Source organism: Centruroides vittatus, unplaced genomic scaffold, assembly GCF_030686945.1.
Source record: "Centruroides vittatus isolate TY-2023 unplaced genomic scaffold, ASM3068694v2 scaffold_1209, whole genome shotgun sequence".
Classification (NCBI taxonomy): Eukaryota; Metazoa; Arthropoda; class Arachnida; order Scorpiones; family Buthidae; genus Centruroides; species Centruroides vittatus.
The window spans coordinates 694,050-720,852 of record NW_027122673.1 but is presented as its reverse complement, the minus strand read 5'-3'; the positions used below and the strand labels follow the sequence as shown (position 1 = coordinate 720,852).

The 26,803-nt window shown below is 32.7% G+C and overlaps 1 protein-coding gene across 2 annotated transcripts; it reads right to left on the bottom strand.

Annotated features, from left to right (window-relative positions):
• LOC136986850 (TAR DNA-binding protein 43-like) lies at window positions 1-25,027 on the bottom strand. 2 transcript variants are annotated; one of them, XM_067284476.1, is made up of 4 exons: window positions 24,659-25,027; window positions 10,508-10,677; window positions 5,241-5,381; window positions 1-3,127 (listed from the first exon to the last, which is right to left on the bottom strand). In XM_067284476.1, exons 1-4 carry the CDS (start codon window positions 24,897-24,899, stop codon window positions 2,174-2,176), a joined length of 1,506 nt encoding a protein of 501 aa, XP_067140577.1. In that variant the 5' UTR covers window positions 24,900-25,027; the 3' UTR covers window positions 1-2,173. The 2 variants fall into 2 exon arrangements, with proteins under 2 accessions (XP_067140577.1, XP_067140578.1); XM_067284477.1 differs by having other exon boundaries at window positions 1-3,124.
• Between the last annotated feature and the right edge of the window lie 1,776 nt (window positions 25,028-26,803).

Below are 26,803 nucleotides of genomic sequence, written 5' to 3'. Positions count from 1 at the left end.
TTCCGTAAAGTGATTTTATTGAAACAACCAACTATCGTACACACAGTCCTCAATGAACATACAATTCACGTCAGACACACCATTCTTCTTCGTGTAAATAAAAACTATCAAACTGTTTTATTATTACATAATTAACACACACACAGGGAATAACATCGTAATATGTACTCAAATACAATAAGCATACTTTGATTTACAAACAGAAAATATAGCGGCGTACCGTAATGCGTTCCTCGCATCGTACGGTACGAAAGAAAAGTATTCGTCGGATTCTTAAATGACAGTAAATCTATAGCTTTATACAAATATCTCACAAAAAATTATTCTAATCGAAATTCAGATATATATATATAGATTTATATATTTCGCATCACTTCCTGAAACTTAGCATTTACACAGAGCACCAGATTTCAAAGTGGTAGACATCATGAGACATTTTTCTTTCGTTATACTACACAACATATTAACATTTATCGTTTCTACAAGAGCAGTTGCAGTCGTCGTACTATATTCGTACTCTGAACTGAAATTTTTACAGTCAATGAAAATAGTAAAATTTAACTTTGTTATTATTATTATTATTCTTATTTTCCTCTCTTTATTAGGAAGGCACTTCCTTTTTTAATAATTTATGATACATCCATCCAAAGAAATCACACCTGCCCCAGTCACCACACTATACCAAACATTCTAATCACTGCACACTGCTTCCAACGCCAGACAATGGTCGGTCGCAGAAGATTTTTCAGCCTTGCTGAACGACGTAAAATAAGTTTCTTTGTTTTTTTACATACAGAATTATCTTTCGACACTAAAGTACAGTCATACATTTAAAAGTCTCAAATACAACCTTTTCTCTTTTTTTTTGACATAATAATTGGAACATTTGTCATATATTTTTATCTTCAGATTTCATGTAAACATCAATGAAAACAACAATTTAATATCAAAATTTAACCCGACCGCGTAAAGTATCAACCAAGAGTAACAAGAAAACTTTCAAATGAATCGGACGCTTTTATTTTTCGACACGTAACCGACGTGCAAAATCCACGCCGCCGCGAAGCCAACGATGCTTTGTTCAAAAAATTGCGGTAGGAAATTAAATTATTCTTAATACCGAAAAGAGTTTGTGTGACGTAACTTGACAACATCTGTTTCGGATCAGAGTTTGAACACCTTAATGTAAAAAACAACTTCTAGAATTTAACCAGTGTTAACAGAATTAATTATGTTACATAAAAATACAGTAGTTTATTGTACAATTTAAAATCAAAGTGCAATAGTTATTTCTGAATTTAAAAATTTGGCAGTTTTTATAACTTTAGTTTAGTTTGGAACATATAGAAGTCGACTAAACTTTCCTTGCCAAAATGCGATTTTTAACTATTTTGCTACTAAATTTTAATTCGAAAACAACCGTCGATCCGATTTAAAAGACTGCAACGATCTTGGTTTTACTTTAACGAAAGTAAGGTTAAATTTTGTCGTAGATACGCAAATAGTTATTTTCATTGATGTAGAATTATTATACAATAATTAAAATTTAAAAAAAAAAATTTGCAAACTTTTCTACTTAATGTTTCTTTTCTTTAACAGATGTAAATATACAATGAGTGATTAAGAACATCTTTAACAGAGACATGCTATACTAAAAAACTCATACATTCATTTTTCACAACAATAGATCAGTAAGACAGACATTATAAATTTACAAGGATTTTTTGTACTAGTAATTTTTTTTTTTTTTTTTTTAAATTTCCCCCAAAAACTAGAAGAAAATGAAAATAAAATACAAAATTCAGCAGGAACAAAATTATAATACATGAATGACTGATGATACATTATACAATTTTACCGTCATTCCGATCTTAAAATTAATTGTTCTGCCAACCCTTTTTTAAATAATTTTAGAGTAATTGTTTTGCTATAGAACAAATTCTATTAGATTATATTTTTATACCATAGTTTCTGAAAGATTTAAGATTTACTGTTTGGTAAAAGTCAAAAAATGTTAATAAAATCTCTTGCATATTTATGGTAATATGTTTAAGAGGAAAAGATGTTACTATTTTGATATTTTCAGTTTTATTCAAATAATTTTACTTTGTCTGAATTAATTAAAAGCCTAACAAAAATATTTTCTTTGACGTTTTGTTATTTTTTTTTAAATCTAGGGCGACACTGACATCCCGAATCCTTGTTTTCCATCTCTTTGGGGCCAGGGACCTCCCACGCCCGGATTTGCATTACTTCCTTCTCCTCCTCCTTGATTTTGATTCATCCAGCCTAAAAAACCAGCTCCCGGTGCATTTCCCCCGCCTCCTCCCAAATTTGGAGCAGAAGTAGCTACTGAGGTATTTGGATTTGGATTATTGGCAGGATTTCCTAAGCCTTGGCCTTCGGCCTGATTTCCACCTCCCTGAGATTGGAATGTTCCACCAAACAATCCAAGTCCAGCTTGACCTAAAGCAGCTGCTACGACAGAACTCAAAGGTAAGGCAGCACCCAAATTAAGCGCACCCATACCCAAAGTGGGTGGCGTCGTGTTGACTCCCTGACCCGCTCCTTGAGCGTTCTGGTTTCCCAATCCGACAGCGGGACCCAAACCGAGACTGTTGCTTAGTGTTGCCAGATTAGGAATGTCTGCATTGCGGTGGCCACCTCCTCCGTGACCCACTCCACTCTGATTCCAGACGCCGCTGTTCCCGAGACCCATGCCCATGGCGTTGTGGTGTGTGATTTGGCCGCTTCCGAAAGGTCCCCCCGTGCCAGGCCCTCCTCCGAAACCGCCGATCCCGGGACCACCGACGGCCGGAGGACAGCCCCGACCGTCTATTCTTCCGTGGCCGCGATTACCGTGGTGGCCGATAGACTCGCTCTTTGGAACAGCATTACTCACATGAATACTTGTACCTTTGATGATGTGATCTTCGCCGCACAAATTCTGAGCGACCTCGGGATCCAAAAATGTGACAAATGCAAAAGCTCGAAACGGTTTTGGTATGAAAACATCGGTCACTTCTCCATATTTTGTAAAATACTCACGTAGGTCATCGGATGTGATGTCTTCCGTACAACGCCCGACAAACACTTTCCTGCTCAGTTCAGAAGCCTGTCCGTCCTGCTACAAAAGTAAACATTTAAAGATAGTTCAGTTCATTTAATACTTAATATAAAATTCACTTATTAAATAAATTTAAATTCTAAATATTTTATTGATATGCATATTTTCAAAAAAGTTTGTCAAAATATGATTATTTTCTTACATTTATTAAACATACAAATTAAGAAAAAATCCTTTTACACGGTAACAGAAAAACAAATTGTTAAGTTTTGTTATTAGGAATTTTTTTATGAGTAAATTGCTTTATTAATAATTGATATGTAAAAGAACACATGAACTTAAGCATTTTCTTGTTTTGACAACTCAATTATCAATTCAAATATTAATACTGTTTTGTTTATTTTGGCAATTATCTATGAAAAGGTATCATGCAGTAGCTAAGTACTAACACCACGATACTGCTGATACACTACAAAGAGTTTCTTTACCATTATATCACGAGAGCACATTTAGTATAGGTGCACAGCCTTCCCGGCCCGACCACACACCACGCGAGACGGCTGATTCCACACCAATGCAGTCAAACGAATCTCCACTTTATCTGTATGGACCCACCACTGGCTTGTCCATTTGGTAGTAGGGTGCCATATCACCACCATCACAATCTAATAAAGTGCTCGACTATGATTTTATTTCTATACAGAAAATCTTATCTTCAATAATAGAAACGTTATCAATATTACAGAATATAAGATAAGTTTCTTTCTGTCAGAACAGTAATCATGATTCGGCAAAAGAAACTTACATTTTAAAACTGGAAAATTTTAATTAGATCCATCAGAAAAATTTGCATAAATATTTTCTCAATACCGTGTATAATCAACGTTTAGATACTCAGATTATCATTGTATTAAGATTAGCTTCTTTACTGGGAATTTCTAAGTATATACATGTTAAAATCTGCAAACAAGATCATGTTTTGTAGTGAAACAAGACGCGGACACACAGACAGAGTATTTGTGACTTCCAATGGGAAGTAATGTCACCAAAATGATAAGTTTTTTCAGAGAAAATTTTATGCCAATTCCTATTGACATAAGGAACTCTGTAAAATGATATGTATTATAATCTACTGTACGTTAAGAGCCAAGCAACATATTGAGAACTACAAAAATTAGCCAATAAAATGATCCTAATTTCTGGTAAATTTATTAAACATTCTGCAATAAATTGAAAACTATTAAATGAAATATTTTCTTTTTATTTCATAACATCTTTGTGAAATTTCCAATGTACTTGAAAAAATACATATAGAAGCTGTAAAATTCAACTAATAATTAAAAAAAGTAAATTACATAACTAATTAATTATGAATGTCATTTAGCTAAAAGTTTCATTTAAATGAATAATTGCATTTTAACCTATTTTCTTTTGACTTTCTAATGCATTTAAAATAAAATTTTAAAATGTTACGTTTACCCATCCATAGATTTGCCAATGCAAGTCTATGGTTTTCTCTAGCTGGTTACAGTTTATGCGTGACCATGAAATTTTCTTTGCCATATTTTGTCACTGGCATATTAAATTTTTGTGATATTGATTGGAAAAAAAACTGAAATTTAGCATTTGTGTAGATCTTATTTTGCCTTTACTTCCATAATGCCAAAATCTTCAATATTTATAATTTCTACTACATTTATCTGTGTTCTGAAGCATTTCTTGCCTTTTATAAACATGATACTTCTAAATATTTTATCATCTTTCACAAAGTCCACTTTCTCTAATCTCAAAAAGAATCTGTGTTTAATTAATTATTGGTCGCAATAAAATGTATCTGGTAAGAATAATTAATAATAATAACATAACTTGAGGGTCAAAATCTTCACGTGCATGGATAGACCGACATGATGGTTGCACATGCAAACATTCACCGACGCCGGTACGAGATTCCTCGCCGACATGCCGGAAAGTTGGAAAATTTCAACTTTATTTTTATCTTTGCATGCACTGATGCCACTGACATCATGGAACGTATTTAGTTTCTCTATTAACGTGCGTTTCTAAAACGTGCACCAAAGGCAAACAGACGTGTGCTTAAATCTAGCATAACAACAAGAACTTCTAAACAAACAAGTTTACAAAATAAAAGATTTTTCTTCGAGAATGACATTACCTTTGAATTAGGAATTTTTACGTCGCACCACCTTCCGTCAATCAGGTGTCTTTTCGCTAATACTCTCACTTGCGCTTCGTAATTTGCAAATCTGATAAACCCAAATCCCTTCGACTGCCCGGTGTTCGGATCTTTTTTGACCTAAATAAATATTTTAAAATAATTTTTTCAACTATGAACAATTTAAATGATTAAACAATGCAAAAATTTGTAATATTAGAAATGAATAAATTAAAAGCATTGAATTATTTAAAATCCAATGCTGATACTTCAAGAGAAAGTCATTATTTTCTAGAGTAAATCTAACAAAATTGGGCACATGACATAATAATCACAAAACTATAAGCAGAAATTTAAAACAAGACAGTCACTTATATTTGCCATAAGCAAAAATAACCTTAGGAAGAACAAATGTGTTTCTGAACATTTTTAGTTTCCTGAATAGTTTGTTCTCACTTTAAATAATCAAAAAGTAGTTACCAAAAATCACATATTATAAACACACAAGCATTTTTATCCTAAATTTAGGCAATCCTCGGCATTAAACGAAACGTGAAAATTATAGTAGCAGCATGACTGAACACTTTCAAACGTAAAAGTGTTCTACTTCATTTGTAAAGTTTTTGATGTTGACAGTGGCCTAAATTTAGACTAAAAACGTTTTAAATAGTTTTTAGCAACTTTAAAGTAGCTGTGTTTTTCATATTTATTTTCTAGTGCTTTTAGTGTATGGGTAATCAATGATGGATAAGCAGATAATTACAAAAATCTATTTTAACAGGGACGCATAAATCAAACCTGCACCTCCCACGAACAGTAATTCAAAGAATTAGATTATACTTGTTTAATCAATTAATTTATTAAGAGCTCTTTTGACCTCCAAAATCTTTGGCTTGAACTTTGTCAATTTTACATTTGTTATGGCATATGATGCCTAACGACTCGAAACCAGGAGCAATTTGATAAAATATCATTACGTATCAGGATATTTTGTTTTAAATAATGTAGAACTAGTTATTTATTTTGTAAATATGAATTTTATAATTAACTCAAATTCTATGAATTACAAAAATGATTTTTTAAAACTCAATATAGCAGACCCCCCCTATAACACAGGTTCATATAACACAGATTCGTATAACACTGCGAAAAAATTGTGATTGTGTTCGTATAACACGCTAAAAGAGACTCGTATAATGCGGTAAAACGTCATCGCCGACTCGTGTCGTGACAGGATTGGTCAAATCTGGACCAATAGCAGATATTGTATAAACCATTGAGTTTAAACAAGCACTGGACCTATTAAAAAACATTTATTATTGTTAATAAAAATATAAGTTTTATTAATGCTGTCTCCAAAGTTCAGCAAATTTTTCGCAGAAAAATAACTTATGAGGAAACATGAGCCCACCATTTGATGAGCCGCTCCGCGACGAAAACAAGCTTAAGCGATGGCGTCGTCGAACGGTGCACACTCGTTAAGTAATCCTACAATTTTTTGTTTATAGCACAGTTTATATGGATTATTCGCAAAAAATTATACGTGATTTGGAAATGTTGAGTCAAATTAGTCTAGAATCGATTAATTTTATGGAAGAAAACCTTTCAAACAGCCGTAGCCCCTAAACTGTACAAGTGCCGGGCCATGATTGGCTCATGTATTTAAGTGACTCGTACAACACGGATTCATATAACACGGAACGTATCTACCACGTTATAGGGCGGTATACTGTAATTAGTTCTCTATTAAAATCTTAAATGTGTATGGGATGTATTGTTTCCACTCTAAAACAAGTATATTATTGACCGTAGACAAAACAGAATCATTTTCACATGTGCTTTATGTATTTGCCTAGGATGCACCAAAAAGAAACACTAATGCTTTTACTACACATAGTAGAGGTGTATACTTAGTGTGTTGATCTCTAGGTATCATATTGCATACTTTTTATTGTCTATGGACTTGAGGAATGCATTGTTTTGTACTGATACATCTTATTGTAACTGAAAAAGATCGGTAAATTCCAGTCAAAAACATTGTTATTCTAATAAATCTCTTGTCGGAATTTCAAAGGTCAGATTTTACTTGTATTGCTGTATTTTATGACAAACTTTGTAATTTATTATTTCGTTTTTTCTGGAACTTACCTTTTCGGAAAATATTAACTTAATTCAATTATAACAGATTGGGAAAACACAACAAATACCCAACATAATTGTATAACTGGAAATTCGTTTAAAAGAAGTTTTGGTTCAAGATCTTATTAAAAATAAAAAGCAGCAGCCTAATTTAAATATTAAGAATATTACAAAGACATTTGTTAGACATTTTAGAACCGATTCTATACTAATATTCCTCGGTTTTGCATTGTGTAATATTTCGGAAACTTTTTGTCAGCCTCATTTATTATTTTCCAAAGAAGTTTGCGACCAGAATAAAGGTGATTTCGACGATTTAAATAATTTATCCAAAAAAAAGAAAATTAACAGCATCACATTATTTTGCCTTCCAAACCATTTATCAAAGAATCAGAGTAGAATTTCGTCTCGACAATAAATTTAAAGTTAATGTGGAAAAGCATAATAAAACTGTAATGGTTAATAGATATGTTATTTCCAAATTAATCAAGGTCGTACTTTTTTGTCAAAAGACATAGCATTCGAATGATGCAGCAAATCCCCAGAATCCGAGAAAGGTGAAAATTATATAGAGTTTGTTTACTTATTGGGTGCAACAGATAACCACCTAAACATGCATTTTGAAAAATCGGTAGTTTCTTAACCAGTCTTTCAAACAAAATTTAGAATGATTTTAATCAATCCCAAATATTACTCTCGAAGAAATTAAAAAAGAAACGTGAAAAGCCAAAAATTTGTTTGTTATTGTAGCAGGAACGGGCAACATTTTTCTATGTAAGGGCCACTTTCAAACTTTTGACACGGGCCGCATACGAGAGAAAATAGAAAAGAAAAAAAAATGCCAGTAAATTACATTTATTTATTCACGTATAATTACAAATTATCATAGGTATACTTAATTTTGCTTCTGAAACTGATGTAAATGTAACGTATCGGAAATATTTGGTTAAATATTATTCACTGCTAGCTTTAAATTAGTTTTGATGTGTCTGTTAGCTGGTTTCTTGTTTTAATTTTTACTAAATTCAAATTCAAAAACTATTCACATACATACATTATAGAAAAAACATTTGAATTTTTGCTGCATACTTCCTTAAGCTGGGAAACCGATACATTTATTCATATTTTATGCAACGCGGGCCGTACAAAGTATTAATGCGGGCCGTGGGTTGCCCATCCCTGTTGTAGACTATTCGTAGGACTCAAACGTTCACAGCACAAAAACATTGAGGAAACGTTTGCCAGTTTCTTGGATGTAAGCAAAAACCAAAATTCAAAGAGACTATTTACTCAATATGTAAATCAGTTTTAATTGTGGAGAGAAATTAGTTGCCCAAACTTGTGACGGCATTGCCATTACGACCAGAGAACATAACAGAGCACATGTAAAAACAAGAGAGCTTTACAAAACCACTATTTTTGCTCATTGGTTATTACACTTGGACCAAATTTAGTCTTCTCTGTCTGTTAGTTTCATTAAAGAACAAAATATTCTTTCAATCCCTAACTGCAATTTTTCTAATGTAATGATAATGTTTTGAAAAATTAACATTAACATGCCAGAAAAATCAGGCACTTATACGGTCCATTTACACCGACCAAATACAAACACAGGTTTATTACATAGGGGCCACGAAAGAAAACTTTCAAATCAACTAATGAAACATAGGGATATCCTAGGCAACAGAGATACCACAGAACTTTCCAGGAGTGTACATTATACGACAACATTATACCTTTACGGGCCTAAATGTCACTACTCGGATGACACACCGAACGTGAGTCTATTTTCATCTGGGAATCGTCACACATTTCTACATTAGGATTGTAAAATAAACCCAGTTTAGAAATCCCAGACCAATAGATAGCACCGTTTGATGTAAGTCATTGAATTAATCTTTTAATTTGATGTCTTACATAAAAATATGCAATATTTTTATTAATTTAAGAGCTTATTACCTACTTTTTTCCATGTTATCCAAGTCAGTACATTCCATACTTTCACATTCAAATTTTAAACATGCATTCCTTTTTAGTTTAAGTTAACATTCTATTGGTATTTTAATATATTCTGCATTGCCCGAAGACAACGTTGATGCGATGTCAAAAATACTTGCTATTTTTGTTATTACAAAAATGTCTTAACACCAAAAGACTATATTGTTTACATTTACATGCCTATGAACACAATAAGTATAAATTCTTATTTAAATTATTTAATAATTTTTTCATAAATAATTTCCATACTTGTAAGTAAAGTCGATAACACTGTTAACATTAATAGTTACACAGAACGTATTAAGATGTACGGGAATGCACAGACTTCAAAAGTTATGATAAATGGTATACAATACCGGTTCCAATTTAAAAATTATTTATTTTTAATCAGATATATTTACACCGTTTTAAAAGGAAATTTTAAAAAATTGTTTGTGGCCAATGGTTGATGTCAAAAGCCATATTCCGGTACAGTGAAAGTGAATAAATGGTAACTGCTTTTCTGACAGATTTTGCTTCAAATTCAAACTTAATTACCACCCAACAACGTTATTTTAAATTGTATACGATATGTAAATATTTTAAAAAGGTAACAAAATACTCAGATTTTAATAGTTCAGTTTTATAAAACCAAAATTCTGCTTTACTGGAACACACAAATTAATTACTAAATCTCTAGTAACTAATCTTGGAAAAACCAAGCCCGTTGTTGGAAGAACTTTACAAAATCGTTTATACGGCACGTTGACGAACGGAACGCAAAAAGCAGCTGATATTCGACCAGCTAACTAATTGGTCTTCTGCTAGAAAAAAACTAATTTTCCAAATTTTCATATATTTCATTGTTTAATTTTAAGTTACAAATAGATCATTTTTCTACTTATTAGAGAAAATTCGTGACACTAAAGAGTTACTTATAAAACAATTTCCAGTCTGAAGTAATGTATGTTAAAATAGCTCTAAAAAAGTTGTGGTATTTTGATATTATGTCTCCAATCGACAATATTTTAAACCATCGTTTTAGGATTTAAAAAGCTCCTCCACAGACGGCTTTTTGCGAGCGAGCGCTTTCGGTAACGTGCAAATGCATAAAGCAGAATGCAATCAACACGGGACAAATAAAATCTTACCTGTGCCATTAATACTTCTCCATACGTTTCAAAATACTGACGTAATTCCTGTTCCGTCGTCTTCCATGGCAATCCCAGCACTATTAGGTCAGAACACTTTTGACGACTCTCCATGCGTTTTGTTTTCGCCGTACTGTTTTCCAACTGTTCGTCCGATTTTCGTTTGTTTTCTGCAATTAATCAAGTAATTTTTAAAATATTACGTGGCAAAATTATGTGCTATAAATCAACGACCGCGAATAAGTTGTCGATTCATAAAAAATTTTAAGTAATAAAATTTGGAAACGGGCTGTAGTTGGTTACAAAGAAAAAGACGACTTCCCTCGATTCACTTATTATGTGTCAATTGGTAATCCGAACTAATAATTGTATACAGACATTTGGATTAATAATTACATATATAAAAAAAAAAAAAAAAAAAAAAGGAAAACAAACTAGAAGGAAAGTGTTTTCTCCTCATAATTATACATAGTGTAAAAATGTACAGTTAGGAACTCCGTAATAATGATTTAAGATTTCCGACTGTCTTAAAATTTTCTATGAATAAATAAATATGGAGAATTCATTTTACTAAAGCCTTTGAATTCTCCGAATGGCTTTAGTAAAATCTGCTAAGGTTTCCTTTTATGATAAAATCTACTTTGACTTATACAAATGTATGTTATGCATGTTAATGACTGACCAATTATTGGATTGACATCGACAGTTGGTAACTAAACCGATGTCCAATCGGACATCCAATGTGGAAGGGCCAAACATGTCTCATATAATAGCACGTTTTGCCAATATTTTTAAGTTGTTTAACATTCTCGTGTATGTCATTTATTCAGTTTCCTCGATACTTCCTTGAAGGAAGTATCGAGGAAAGGGAAACGGATGCCAAACTGCCCGGCTTCAATGGCAGACTGGGGCGGAATATCTTTTCGGGATTGGACATTTTTGATTTGAATTTAAAGACTTTTCAGAATCGATAAATTTTTAAAGAGAGGCAGGGATTTTGTGAGGTATCCACGAAACTGTACATCCACTTCTGTCGTCAGTATTGTTGTTTATAATCAGAAAAGTTTGATTAAAATAGAAAACAATAGAACATTGGCACTATTGTCAGTATTTGTTGTTATTATCTGCTACAAAAGTAGAAATTTCTTAAATAGTCCTTTAATAAATTTTATGAAGTTTATAATTGTTAACTAGAAAAAATTTAATCAGAAATCAATTTTACTTGTTACAAAATCAAAATTATTAAAATGAAAAATAAATGTACTGTTTTATCATTTTTTAGTTATTTAGTATCATACCAAAAACCAGCAAAAAACTCAGTTTTAATGAAAACTGTTTTATTCTGTTTTTAAATGAATATATTGTATACTTTAAAGAATTAAAAGCTATTGGCTTTCTTCAGTAACACATCACACAAGAAGCAGTTGTTGATAAAGTTTTATTGAAGGAGATGCATTTTGGGTCTTAATGACCCCCTCTTCAGTCCTTAGACTGTTTATTTTCTTCACATCATAATCTGCTCCTTGTGTGATGTATTACTGACGAAAGCCAATAGCTTTTAATTCTTTAAAGTCTACAAAACCAGTAACAGAAACCTAATTAAAGGATATATTGTATGTTTACTTTTTTTACCCGTGCAGCGTAAGTGGTCGGCGAAGATTAACCTCTGCTTATCTCACATAATCATTATACATTGTTTATATATGTATACTGTATATCATTACTTTAAATTAATCATTACACATTATAAATAACTTATTTCCCTTTTAGTTACTTCCACGCTGAGCACACGCATTTCCACCTGTCAGAAGTTTCGGTTTATGTTCCATTCTATTTCTTAAAATTAATTGTTCCATTCTGCATTTGAATAGTAACCCAAAGACGTTTGTTTTCATTAAAATTATATATAAATTATTGAACATTGCCACTCAAACTGGGTATGCTTGAACTAAAGCCCATGCCTATACGGCAATTCCCTGTTGTTAGTTTGCCCGACGATGCCATTGAACACAAGCAAAAACATTAACAATTCCAAACTTCTCTGCTGGATATTGGGGTTTTAGTGGCTTTAGTTCAAAATATTTATTCAAATTATTAAATTCCAGTCTTTTGCTGGTTCTCCGTGAGATTTTCATATGCACGAGTTTTCTAGTAGCGACTGTTTCGCATTCTTGTTTTAATTTTTAGATTAGTTCCTTAATGCCTGCCCTCAAATCAAGAGTGTAAAGGATAACTGCGAGCAGCTCCAAAAAAAGAAAGAAATAAATAAATTATCAACATTAGATTATTATGAATTCTCTAAAATTTATAATCTTGCTTAAAAAATTGCAAACTGCTTTAAGTTTTAAAGTTACAGTAGGTTCGAACACTTTGCACAATTTTGTTCCAATTAGCCACCACTAATTTGTATAAAAAATATATTTTGCATAAACTTATTTCTGTTAGCATTACTTGATTTTACACTAATTAATAACACTATGAGAGAGCCCAATATATGAATAAGATAAAAGATAAGAATTAACAACACAACTGGTTTCAAACGACAAACTATCAATAGTAAATATATCTCAAGACAGCATTACAGATAAGAATGTTTTCTTTCAGTAAATGTGTGCTTGTATATAGTAAATACAACAAACCAGGTGTGTATGTTTTAAAAGAAATGCCAGAAAAGACCAATTTATAGAGTAACTTTTATGTGGCATTTTATATATTTTTTACTGAAAGTTTAATCTTTTCGGCAATATAATACATCTTCCTATTTCCATTACGTTCACACACAAAATATATATTTTATTTCTTCTAGTCTCCGACGACAGACGGCCGGTTAAAAATACTTAGACCGATAAAACAATTTTATTGCTTTTGTAGATTTATTTAAACAGTTATCTAAATGTCAAAATTACATTTTTCTTTATCAAAAGTACAGTAATAGATCGTAGTTAAATCTAGACAGAATGTAAACTGGTTTTCGACAATAGAAAATCAAAAATGACCAAAACGCAGAAATATTTTTCGTAGAATCCGTCAAAAAATTTGACTAAATACGTTGAACATCTACCAATCAAATAAAGTAATTTGGCTTACTTCTTTTTTCTGACGTTTTCCCCCAAAATCTGTTTACTTTTAAATATTTGTTACTACCAGGAATTGGGGAATGAGCTAACCCTTTCTCTACTAAGGAAAAGTAGGTACATATAAACTGTGAAATAAAGATAGCCGAAATCATCACGTAGAGGATGTTCAATAAAATATAACAAAAACAGTTTAGAGTGTATTTATTTGATAAAATATCTTCTCGTTAACAAGTAAAAGAAAGATAGAATTATCTTAGTATATTCAGTACAATTCGATTAACCGTGGTTCTTCATTACCCGGAAGAAACCAAGCGAATACCCCGCTTTTAATTCGTAAAAGCATCAAGTGCGTAAACACCATAGTAGTTTTAACTTCGACCGTACGGAGAGAGTGGCCGATGCCGACCATGAAACATTGTGGTAAAGAAAGAACAATACAATAATACAAAAACTTTAAATAACTTTATAAAGACGGTTTAAAGCAATAACGTGTATTAAAAAAGAGCAAAATGATAAAAATTATTTTACATAGTTATTTTTGTACTTCCTTTTTTTTAAATCATAAATATTTGCTTTTATACAATGTTATCACTACAATTTTTAGTATATTTTATCTGTTTTCTTTTGTAAATATTGTTGTTGTTCTGTTAGTTCTGTTTTTAATGCAGGTAGAAATGTTAAATGGAGTGGAAATCAATTTTCAACCGATATTTCCATTTGTTTGTAGAAATAAATAAATAAATTTACTTCTTTTTTTTTTACCTTTTATCGTTTAACTTCAACACGACAAAGTGTTTGTATTAAACAGTAACAATATTAATACATATTTTTATTCTTAAAACTATTGTACTGTACTGGTACATATTAGCTGTATAACAAATGATGTAAAAAATGTTCTTATATATGATTAAATTCAATAACATATTAAAAAACAACTTAAAATTAATGTGGTATCATATAAATCTTTTATATTGATATTTGTAATTTTTAATCCAAATATCAGAGTTTTTGGTTATCCGAGGCAGCATCAGTCCGCGTTACCTCTGATAACGGGACTTCTACCGGGCTTCAATTTTATTTACTTATATTTTAATGTAAAAATTTCCTACTAAAAACTGTCATTTGAAATCTTAAATATCAATCAAGTTGAAATTATAAAAAAGGAACAGTTTTGCATATTAGATCTTAAAAGAGTAAGCAAGCATCTGCTTCCATGAAATAGAAATGGCGACAAAAGTAAGTTTTGCTTCCTAGAGTAAGCAAACACTAGAAAATTTGGGACCCAAAAATCATTCGCTGTATCCTATCTTGTAAACATCAAATCAAAAATCACCTTTGGACGTCTGACTCCTTAAAATTAAAGTTAAATGTACAGTAAAATCGAGAAAACCCTAATTTAATTGTTTTTATAAAGCACTAGTTGGGATTACTGAAGATAAATGTAAAAACGTTAAAATGGGATTTTGCCACATATTAAAATGACAATAATACCTTGGCAATTTCTTTGCTTTAGAGCTAAAAGAATACATGAAACCAAAACACTTCAGTGCAAATAAAGCTTACTAATTATCAGTTTCCTTTACATACCCAGAAGTAAATCGTCGCAGGGTTACAGAAACAAACTGAAAAATCTGACTGGTATGTTTCTTTTGTCCAACAGCTTTAGGCTAAGCTAGTGATAAAAGCGAAACATAAATTATACACTAGAATCTCGTTTTAACAGATTGCAGAACAACGGATTTTTCGAAATAATGGATTTTCTCTCTAGGTCCCACCAAATCAATGTAATTTTACCTCTAGCAGATCTGTAACTTGGAATAATGGATTGTTTTCTAGTTCCATCTTTAGTAAACATTGTATTTTTTTCAACCTTTAATTAATATTTAGATGTTTCTGGATACTGAATTTAAAAAAACACATCGCACACTGTGCAAACTAAGTGCATAATCATCATGGTTCTCACTGCAAACATTGAAGCCAAACAATGTCCTCCCATAGCATGTTGATTAGTGGTGGGAAACTACTTCCGGCTTAACACTTCCAGATATGCATGTGTGCAACAAAGGTGCGGAACATCTTTGTTGCACATACATGTTCGAAAATATCGCACCTTGAAATTGTGCTCGCATAACAGTAACATTTCGTACTAATGATGCTACCCAAAAAAAGCCCAGAAATGTTACATCACCATCAAAGCAAACCAAGATAGACAAAATTTTTTAACATATCATGAAAGTGCTAATAATCATACATACTTTGTCACTTTTTGGTTTATTATGTATATAGTTTCTGTCAGCTATGTTATAGCATAATGTATGATCTTGTAATATACATGTTTATATAAAATAAAGGACAGAAATCTCAACAGGACTGAACTATTTCAAGTACAGATGTCTTTTACATAGGGGATTTAAAAAATGAAAATTTTTTCGAATAGATATTTTCCTGGGAGCGCGAGAAATCCATTGTTCACGATATAATAGATTTTTGGAACAATGTATGATTATTGGCCCCTGAACAATCCGTTGAAATGAGATCTTACTGTATACAGGCACTGCCAACTAAGCCAAATAGACAACCATCTTGCAGCTCCCTTGTAGCTATGGCTCTGCCCAACATAATGGTACTGGAGTTTAACATTGTCAATTACATATCAGTAAACACTCTCCTAATCTAATGGGAAATTGGTATGATAGCTTAGAAAACCTAATGCAAAACTCTTCCCATCGTGATTTTCATTGGGAATTGATTAAATACTAGAATTTAATTTTTTAACATTGTTGAGATCTGCATATAAAAAAAATTTAAAGCTCATCTTTTAGTAATTCACAAGATTTTGCCTTACATATACAACTGATGGAAGAAATGGTAAGGCCAAGAATATACATTACGTATGCTTAATTTAGAAAAAAAAACTGATTCTGTATTATCACCTAAAGACAAAAAGTCGGACAATTAGGAAAATTTTCTGAAAAGTAGGAAAAGTAGGGAGAATATGAAGGCTGAGGAAGTTTCCCTTCTGAACCTTCTTCATGTGGGGCTCAAACCACAACCAATAAGGAGCCAAGCTGGATTTGAATGGCCGTGTGTGTAAACATTCATTTTGGGATACCGATTGCCTGAGAGCTATCGGGGAGAGGGCTCTTGTTTGGCTTTTGTTTTGTGCATTCATAAAAATGTTCAATTTCGTTATAAGTATGTGAGCCCACATATTTATTTTAGTTTCTCATAGTTAATTTTTACAAGCTTTTACTTTATGTAGTTCAACTCTATTTAGTCATTTTTTTGTGACCTGTCAATGTCTAAATAAATGTCTGTTGTGTGAACTGTTTGAATTCTTATAATATAAAGAAATAAGCCTCGAAAAATGTCACATATATCCAGTAAGAATCAAAGGTGCATCTATGGTACACGATCTATATTCTGCCTCTAACTTCCCCCTACAGAAAATCAGAAGGGGTACCATAATTTATCTCTTGCTTTGAAGATTTAATCCACGATTTCAAGTACAGTACTTACAGTGCATTTTTATTTGAAAGTTTGTTGTCAATATGTATATATTTCAATAGTAGCTACTGTACGTATTCATTAAATGCTTTTCCAATTAGTTTCATATTAATAGTTATTTTGAGATGAAAATGATTTCAGAAGATAATGGCAGAACATCTGATTTCATTTTACATTATAAAATTAAGTTTCCTAGAGTGGTGGACCGATACCGCTCTAGGGAACTGGAAATTAATTTGGACAAGAAAAAAAAAACCCTAGAATTTTGCAGGAGCTGGATCATTCCAGATATATCGGGCGGCTTGTCCAGCAGACAGCTGCCCAACAGTGGGACTAGCCAAACTCATAATGGACTTGATAGAAAGGCCCTCGTAGTATTCACAGAACAAGGTCAAAGAATAAAAAATGTTAATATTTTAATTGCATAAATTTTTTCCCCTCAATTCCAATTCATGAACAGACAGTCAATGAAATTAAAGTAATTCGTTGTTTCATTGACATATACCGATTCCTAACTAATGAAAACAAATATAACTCATATTGCAACTTAGAAGGAATTTAATATACATTGTGTGTATATTAGTGAAAGATTTCAGCCAATTTTGGAGATAATACTAGTAAGTGTGGCATAACTACATCACTAATACACAAGTCTGCATCTGTACTTATAGTCTGTATTTAATTCCTTTCATTGTCTGTGTGTGTGTATGTATATATATATATTATATTATATTATATATAAAATAATTTGCACAACTGTATATTATATTTTTTACTTGTGCCGTCACCAGAGAGAAGATAAAGTGTGTATGTTGAGGGATGCATCATCATTTGAATAATAATGGAATAAAAAAATTATAGGATTAATTCCATAAACAGTTGCCCTCTAATAATAAGCACAAACTAATAAACAGCACAGCTACAAGATAAAAAAAGTTATAGACAGCTTATTTATTAGAATAAATATAGTACTTAAATTAAAATGTACAGTGAATATTAATTTTAGATCATTTTTTAAGAACACAAATTTATACAATTTATTTTTGCTTTTGGACTGATCATTGGTATTGATACTATACATTAATAGAACAGTGGTGTCCAGACTTATCAACCAGTGGGCCAAATTGCATACAAGTTGTAAGTAGACAGGCCATAAATATTTTATATATTCCACACATACAAAAAAATAGGTCTATTTCTATTCTTTATAAACAATGCATCAAATACATTTGCAGGCCAGATTTAGCCTGGAAAACCTAGTTTAGACACCATGGTTTAGATTAGTGGTGCACACCATGCTTTAAGTAATACGAAAATACATTCTGCTCTCTTTACAAGGGAAACATTACTGTTAGATAAAATAAGAGTACAGAAAATGTATATGACAATTTATAGTAATTTAAATATAAAATAAAACAATTTAGATAAAGTTTCAGTTGCATTATACTTTGTTATACTTGTCAAAATGAAAATTAGCAGAGCCAGTGGGGCTTAGTAAATTCATAAAAGACAGAAAAAGGGAGAACTAGAAAAATATAATTCAAAATCTGAATCAACTGCCAAACTAATTTATTTTTGGGTTAAATTAAACCTAATCTAATTAATTAATTATCAGAATTTATCCACGTGTCATCTTTCATAAAGTTTATTAATTAACATAAAGGGTAATTAGATCTATCCGTTCTAACCCAAATGTCAATAATCGACTGATTAAACTTCTACTTATAAGGAAAGATACAGACGTCATCAATCAGGAGTATTTTTAAAAATGGCACAGGAAACATAAAATGATAAATTTATTTGAAAAATGGCCTTGGACGCACAAATATATACCTATCAGTACTTGGCCTTCAACAAGTACTATCTAGAATCTCAGATTTTGTATAATAAAAGAAAATTATTTTAATGGAGTCTAAACTAATACAAAAACATGCATGCATGTCTTTAAAACTTTCGCATATAATTATTATTCTCTCGAGTAAAGTTTCAGATCAACAATCCAAAAAATTGGAACATAAAAACATATAGCTTACGTAAAGACATTTTATAATTTTATGCACAAATGTTTCTTCGGCATCATTTTGAACATTTAATCTTCAAACTAAGAATATCTTACCAACAAATTTTAAAATAAAAACCCAAGTTGCTTATTTGGGTATCCAAATCTTTCATTACACAAAAAAAAAAAAAAAAAACAGTTTTGTTTATCAAAATAGACCAAAACGCCTCCTTCCTTGTGTAATAAAAGATTTGGCACCACCCGAATAAACAGCCATTTCTTTTATTTTAGTCCAGGTTATTACTTGTTTTATCACATCAAGAGAGGCCACTTTCTGGCAGCTCGCTGCTAAGCCTGTAGTAATTAAAAAATAGAAATAAAGCAACCATTGATTACTTTATACTTATATGCATTTTTGTATTATTTTACATTCTATTAAAACGGTTGAAGCATTTTCATTAAGTTCGTGATGAATTTTTTTTTTTTAAACAGAATTTCTTATAATATGGGTTTAATATTTTATATAGTAGGCCCTCAGTTAAAAAAAAAACAAAAAACAATATGCACTAAAAAGTTAGGCCAGTGAGTCGGTGCTAGTGGTGAAAACGTTAATGCCAACTCTAACAAGTCAGCATTATTGTTCTCATATCTTTACTTCAGAATATTAAAATTATTAGACAACTATTCATTTTATTTTTCTTTTGTAAGTCATTTATCACTATTTAAATTATTTCGAATTCTTAGAATCAATTGCGCAACAAGTGATATGTATGTAAACAATGACCGAACAGAAAGTTGAAAGGCTTTGAACATTTTGAAGTACGATAGAAGTTCGTTAATCCAGTAATCAATAATCCGGAATATCTAGTAATCCAGCACCCTCTGAAAAGTAGTCGATAATTCCTGTAATTTAGGATGTTGGTATTTGGCAAATCAGAATTTTTTCGGACGTGCGGTGCCTTAAAATCTGCAGGCAATAATATGTCCACTTACACTTTTCATGTTTTTCGGTCTTAACACAGTATAGTCATACACTGGTTAATGTGTGAGAGAGAAAGAGAGAGAGAGAGCGTGTGTGTACGTATGTAAATAAATTGGAAACACATAACAGCATGCATTAATACAAAATGTACATCAATGTCTGAAACTTTCGATCACATATAACTAGTGAGTAAATTGTGATTCTTAACTTGCATGCAGTTGTTCTAGATTCTTATTACAGCTTCCATATATTTATATTTTTGTATGCACTGAGTTTATATGAAGAAATTGTATATATGTAAGTAGTAAGTTTTCTGACTATTACATAGTGTAATATACACAAGGATCGTAAACGTAACTCACAACTTGACCTCAAACGGGCAACTGCTGAAAAACATAGGGTACATTCATAAAGTCAAAAGAGTTAAATGATTATTTATCCAGTTAGTCATAAAGTACCAATAAAGTAAAACAATAGTAATATTTCTATTGAACGGTGGTAACTATATTATTTTAATTATATATAATATAAATGGATGATGCAGCTCTGCAATAGACATTCCAACGAAGGATGCAACTCTCGTGTAGTTGTGATAGGCAGTGTATGGCTCCTACCATGACAAGGTTTGACCACCCCTGGCATATAACTTAAGGAATTTTACAAAAGTATTGGGTAATCTGGCACCTATGCAAGATTAATAAACTTCTGTATATAAATAAATTTTATTGTAAGAAGAATATTTTGTAAGTAAATTACAAAGTGATTTTTATTATTTTTTAAGTATAATACTTTTTATAACAACACAGAATAGTCAAACACTTAATTTTCTAATCTAGCATTTTTGTTAAATGTGTTTGGCTTCTATATCTCAATGTTGCAACAGAAAAGCCAAAACATTAATTTAATAAAAATACTCCGCTAGATTTAAAAGTTCATTATCATCATCATTTAGATTCAGCAGAATTGCCTTATAAAATAGTCATCAAACAGAAATTTGAATAAAGAAGATTCAAATAAGAAATTTCAACTTGCCAAGAACAATCAACCTATTTGAATGTGTTTCTCAGTTTTAATGTCATCAGCAAAGACTGTGGATTTGTAACATGGCAGGACTGTGTGTAACAATATAAATTTAAACAACACTTTCGGGAACCTTTTACCGGTGTTAGACGCAAAACGAAAAATTTCCGTTAACATTTTCGAACTTGGTAGTTCTTCTTCAGACGGTAAAAAACGAGGAACGCAGATCGAATAATGGAACGAGTTATTTTTAAACCGAAATCGAATGCTTCACGATGCAGCTGGTCAGACATGCGCATACGGTGCGAGTAGATGGCAATTAAAGGTCCGTGTCGATGAGGGTCTGCCAGGCGGTGGACAAATTGAGTTCCTCTTTATAGTTAATGCAGGTGGTGGTGCGGCTGTGTTTGTAAATGGAGATAGCCTCCAACCACCTCAGATGTTCAGAGTGAGGCGATGCGATGATAAGCCTGGCTTGGTTGAGGGCCACTTCGATGTCCGGCTCGGTGGAGTAAGTTGAGAGTGCCATAGAATTTCTCTCATGTAGAATATCCGCATTGTGCTCACGTGATCTGATCCCCAAGGATCTCTTGGTTGAGCCGATGTAAACAAGGTTTCTGTCAAACCTGTGATCCTTAAGAGGAATGGAGTAAATGCCCGAAAGTGTTGTTTACATCCCCAGTGTTCCTTGATGGTATGTAGATACTTAAATTTAAACAGCAAGCACTATTGACAATTTTTTTTTAAATTTTGAATATTAATGTTAGCATAACATTTAAACTTTTCATTGACAATTTGTAATTATTTACTATCAACTAGAATTGAAGATTACATATTTGCCCTTTTTCATTTAAATTAATGTTCAAATATATATTCGCCCTTCTGCTCGCATACTGTGCTGCTGTATCAAGGGAGCAAGGAGGAGGAATATATCAGGTCTCTGTATAAATATATCAGTGAATCCCAACTGGGGTACACATACCCCCAAGGGTATGCAAAAATAAATTAATAATGGCAGATGTACTATAAGAATATTCGGATTCTGTGTTGAGGCCTTTGGCGACGACATATCACAATGCTTAGTGTTAAATAACAATTAATTTTAATCGTACATCTGACTTTCTGATAATTAAATCATGTTTGAGAGGAAGTACTCCAGTCAAAATTTCAACGGCTTCTGAAAGCTCTAAAAAAGAATCAGAAGGAATGCTAAAAACAAGTTTACTCTCTTTAAAAACACCTCCCTGCTTGGCCAGTAGATTAGTACTTATATTGCAGGCAAATTCGCTTATGTCCCGGTACCCACAAAAGAAAAATTTATTGCAGGCAGCCAGTCTGTCGAGAAGCAAACAGCAGGCCCAGCCAAGTGCCAACATAAACTGACAAGAGTTTGATTTGACAATTTGGCTTTCAAATACTGTCAAAGCACTCCAACCTTCAGAAACAGAATGCAACCATACTAGATTGTAACTCAAGTTGGGAAAAGCTCTCTCTTCATTCATTAAGAACATATTTTGTAACCCGATATTCAACATTCCAGAATGTAATTTATACCTAAAGCTTATCTGCAGGTGTTTTCTTGTAAAATATATTTGTAGATCCCTTGTTTATTTGTTTAAAAAATTGTACAAATTGCAAACTTAAACAATTACATACACCAAACTTGCAAAAGAATTTTAACATTTTAAAACAATTATTAATAATTGATATCTATATGGTTAATTACATGATGATTAATTGATTGATAATCGACAGTTTACATGATTAACTATTAACAATCATATAAATAATATATAATTAATAATTAGTCATAATAGCCATATATCCTGTTATCATACATTTATCATAAAATGAAATGTACATCATACAAAAGTAAATAACTAAAGCGCTGTATGGTTATGTTAATTTTAGTGCAATAATAACTCAGGATTATTGTTAGATATACTGTGTATGTGTAAACCACTGAAGATGGGGTAAAAATAAACATTAAAGGTGCAAAACCAAAATTTGATCAAAGCACAACACAAAGCTTGCTTGCAAAAAGTGTGATGCCAAAATTGGGGCTCAACCATTACTGTGTTTAAGTAACACTGCTTTCTATTTGTTAACCAAGTGTGCGGCAATTACGATTTTGGAATATCGGTTTGTGTGCAGAAACACGATTCAACAAAAAAGTCAAATGACGTTTCTGCAAACAATTTAACAAAAAATAACTGTACTGCACCGATTGAATTTATATTTTATTTTTGTATAATTTGTGATATTAAAAAATAACTATGTAAAGTATAATCAATATACAATTAACCATAACTCATATATTTCATAATAAATATACCGAATATGGATTTTATACAAGTTTAAACACACTTTTCAGTTTACCAATGGACTATTATTATTCTGAACTTACTGAATGTTCAATGACGAGGACATAATAAACAGCTTTAATTACCAGTATGCATTTAGAATCTTCCATGACTCCTCTTCGGATGGAATTTACATAAAAATACACCGAAGCCAGTTGTCCGTGCCAATCTATTTATTAAATCTCTAACTTTCATTACTAAGCAGCAAGAAGTCGTATTTAAAGATACCCAATCTCCCAAAGACGTGTCGGCACGGCTCGAAAGCACTCGAGCTTTAAACATTTAATAAATTCAATTTAATAAAAGAGTAAAAAGAATCAAACTTTTGAAAATTCTGAAGACAAAGACAATACATATCTGAATGTTACGGTACATGAAGACAAATTAGTAAGCATTTTGCTCAGTTTTCAATTAAGAAAAAACTGGATTATTATACTTTACACAGACTGCAGCATTAACGGTTACCAAAAAACAATTTAAATACAGGCAACGAAATCATACAAATCACACACTTTTGTAGATGTGTCGAGCCCACAAAGAAAATCGATCTATCGGACAAATACCATTCTACAATCTCGTACTCGCCACTTTTTGGTAATTTCGTCACACATAACTACTTTAAAATTTGCGACAACGGTTCGTCGAAAACAGAAAACCAGTCACACGTACAAACAGACGGCCGGATAAGTAAAACGACAACGGCTCAATTCGAAACGAACAAATAAACACACCACTGAGGCAAGAAACTCAAACAACTTTAATCAAAACACGCAGAGATCTTTGGGTCACATGCATCAGACACAGATGCATGTAACCCAAAGACGTCCGCTTTGGTTAAAATCACCAGAGTTTCTCTCCACTGTATCATTTACCCATCCATTCCGAATCAGGCCATGCCACCGGGCAGCACGCACAACACCACCGAAATGTTACAGAGAGAGATGAGAGACACAGGCCTCCGCCCTCAACTTTCCCCAAAAATACCTCAAATTTCCCACGTGATCTTGCAAAACACCCCGAATTAAATGGAACAACACTTAAACCCGCCTACCTTGACAATTACGCAAAAATCTGTAGGTTAACGGATTCGAGGATGCTTTCCGGCAGAGTTTAAACCGAAAAAAACACCACTTCCGAGACGCGACCGTAGTATTAGGCTTAGAGCGTCTCCTTGGAGCTGCCATTTAAAAGCCACGGACTCACCTTTAGGAAAGACTCCGATGTACACCAGATTGCCCCAACCGGATTCGGGTGGATGGAAACGCCCGTCCAACAATCGGACGCCCCTCATGGTACCAGTTTCGGGATTTCTGTATTTCAGTCCGCAAGTGCCTGGATATTGTGCAGATAATGTTGTTAGCAGTAAAGTCCCGTCGTCTTCGCACGGCAGTTCTATCGGTTCGTCGTTTTCTTCCTCGGCCACCTGTATGAAGCTCATTGTCATTACGATCTTCTTCTTTTCCCTTCGTCGTTTTTCTTTTTCTTTCTTTTTTTGTATTTTTCTTCCTTTTCTTCTTCTTCCTCTTCTACTTCCACTTCTGCAACGGTACGTCTGTCGATGCGCGATGGTTCTCGAAACGGCCGCTTGGTGTCGCTCGTTCGTCCGGCTGTCGAAATTCGATGTAAATATGAAAAAAAAACATATTAGTTTGTTTTTTTAATTAATTTTGACGATTTTAAATGTTTAATTATTATATAAATATTAGTATCTGTCGTTCATTAATTTTACCTTGGTTAATAATGTTCTTCAATGACCAACTGTTTTAAAAAGTCGAAAAAAAAATAAGACGCATTTTTTTTTTCATTACTGTGGCGCTTTTTTCCAGTTTTTGAAACTCTGGGTACGTTCGTTAAATCAAACGAGTTAAACGCGTTAGTAACGAATCGTTCGAAAAATAGTAGTCTCGCTCAGTGCGCATGCTCCGCGGTGATGACGTATCGAACGAAACCCTAACGAAGGAAAGAGTTAGTTTACTTCGTTAAGAAAATGGCGCCCGACGATATCGATGTTTCTAGATCTACTCGAGTGTTTAAATTGTGAATTAAAAGGTGAAATGATTGAAATAACTGTCCGTCCGAAGCAACCTAAGAAAAATATTTTGGATAAGGCTGCACTAGCAACATTCATATCTTCGATTTTAGAAACAGCCATTTAGTTATAACGAATCGTTCGAAAAGTCTAACGAAACAAGAATAACGATGACGTCATTCTCGTTTAACTCGTTTGACTTAACGAACGTACCCTCTACTAGAGGACGCGCGTCACTCTGTAGGCCTGACGGGGTGACGTAGTCGTGAAGCCGATGCCCAACTTAGCCCCAAAAAAACAAACTCTACCCCGTGGGCACTAAATGAGTTTTTTTTTCTATACTCGTCGTGGGTCGGGCCGAACTCACGATGGTGGCGACCACGGCCCTATGTATTCGGGAAATATTGCCCAAAAAAAATTCCTGGCGTTGCTTGGCCGGGTTTTATTGCGCTAAGAGGGTATGGAGTACCCATTTAGGGTTATTTCTTGTCTTTCTTCGATGCTTCTGTTCTGGTCGCCTTAGTGTGAGTCTGGCCGAATCTATGATGGAACTGATTAAAAAAAAAAAAAAGTCCTCGGTCACACAGGACAGGAAAAAGCACTAGTGTCAAAAAGTTAATTATAAATATATATTTATTAATAACAAGAGTATTTAATTGCTTTACTGAAATATTCAGTAGATTTTTATAGATAAAAAGCATCGACGTCATAGAACAACTAAACATATTCAAGTATTTTGCCGCCATATTTAATCGTTTCTGAAATGTAATGCTTATAATTATTGATTGATTAACAGGAGGTACAATACGTTATAGGTTGTATTGCTCCGTTACCGGCATGCCTAACCCGTAACGAGGTTGACTAGAATGGAAGAAGAATTAGTAGTAGTGTCCCGATTTGTATGACCGTGATAAACTATGGATCGGGTACGAATTTAAATCTCATTGCGTGGCCACTTAATGTGACGTTAGTTCTGACGAGAGGAAGGAAGACATTGTTTAGCAGCGAAACCCAAACCTTTATCAGTGTCCCGAAGGTCCGATTCTTAAGTAAACACAATTTCCTAGGATTTTTTGACCCGCTTGAATTCTATTCCGCGTATCTTAGATAGGTAGCTAACACCCTAACCGTTCGGCCATTCGACTGTGCTGTCAATAGATTATAAATTGTGCTTGGACCGATCATCCAGCACAGATCAGAAAGCTTGTTGTGCGGAATCGGCCAGAAGTTCATAGGAGGAAACCATCTTGTCCACTAAAAGATCCGGGTAAACAGGTACAACTTCTTCAAACAGGTCAATAGTGGCAGTGGCGTAGCTA

Bases quoted from the DNA above. Each gene is read 5' to 3' on its own strand.
- LOC136986850 (XM_067284476.1), bottom strand. From the start codon at position 24,899: ATGACAATGAGCTTCATACAGGTGGCCGAGGAAGAAAACGACGAACCG. The intron at 10,678-24,658 runs GTGAGTCCGTGG...GATTAATTGCAG, and splicing joins CATCGGAGTCTTTCCTAAAG to AAAACAAACGAAAATCGGAC. The intron at 3,128-5,240 runs GTAATGTCATTC...TTACTTTTGTAG, and splicing joins TAAAAATTCCTAATTCAAAG to CAGGACGGACAGGCTTCTGA.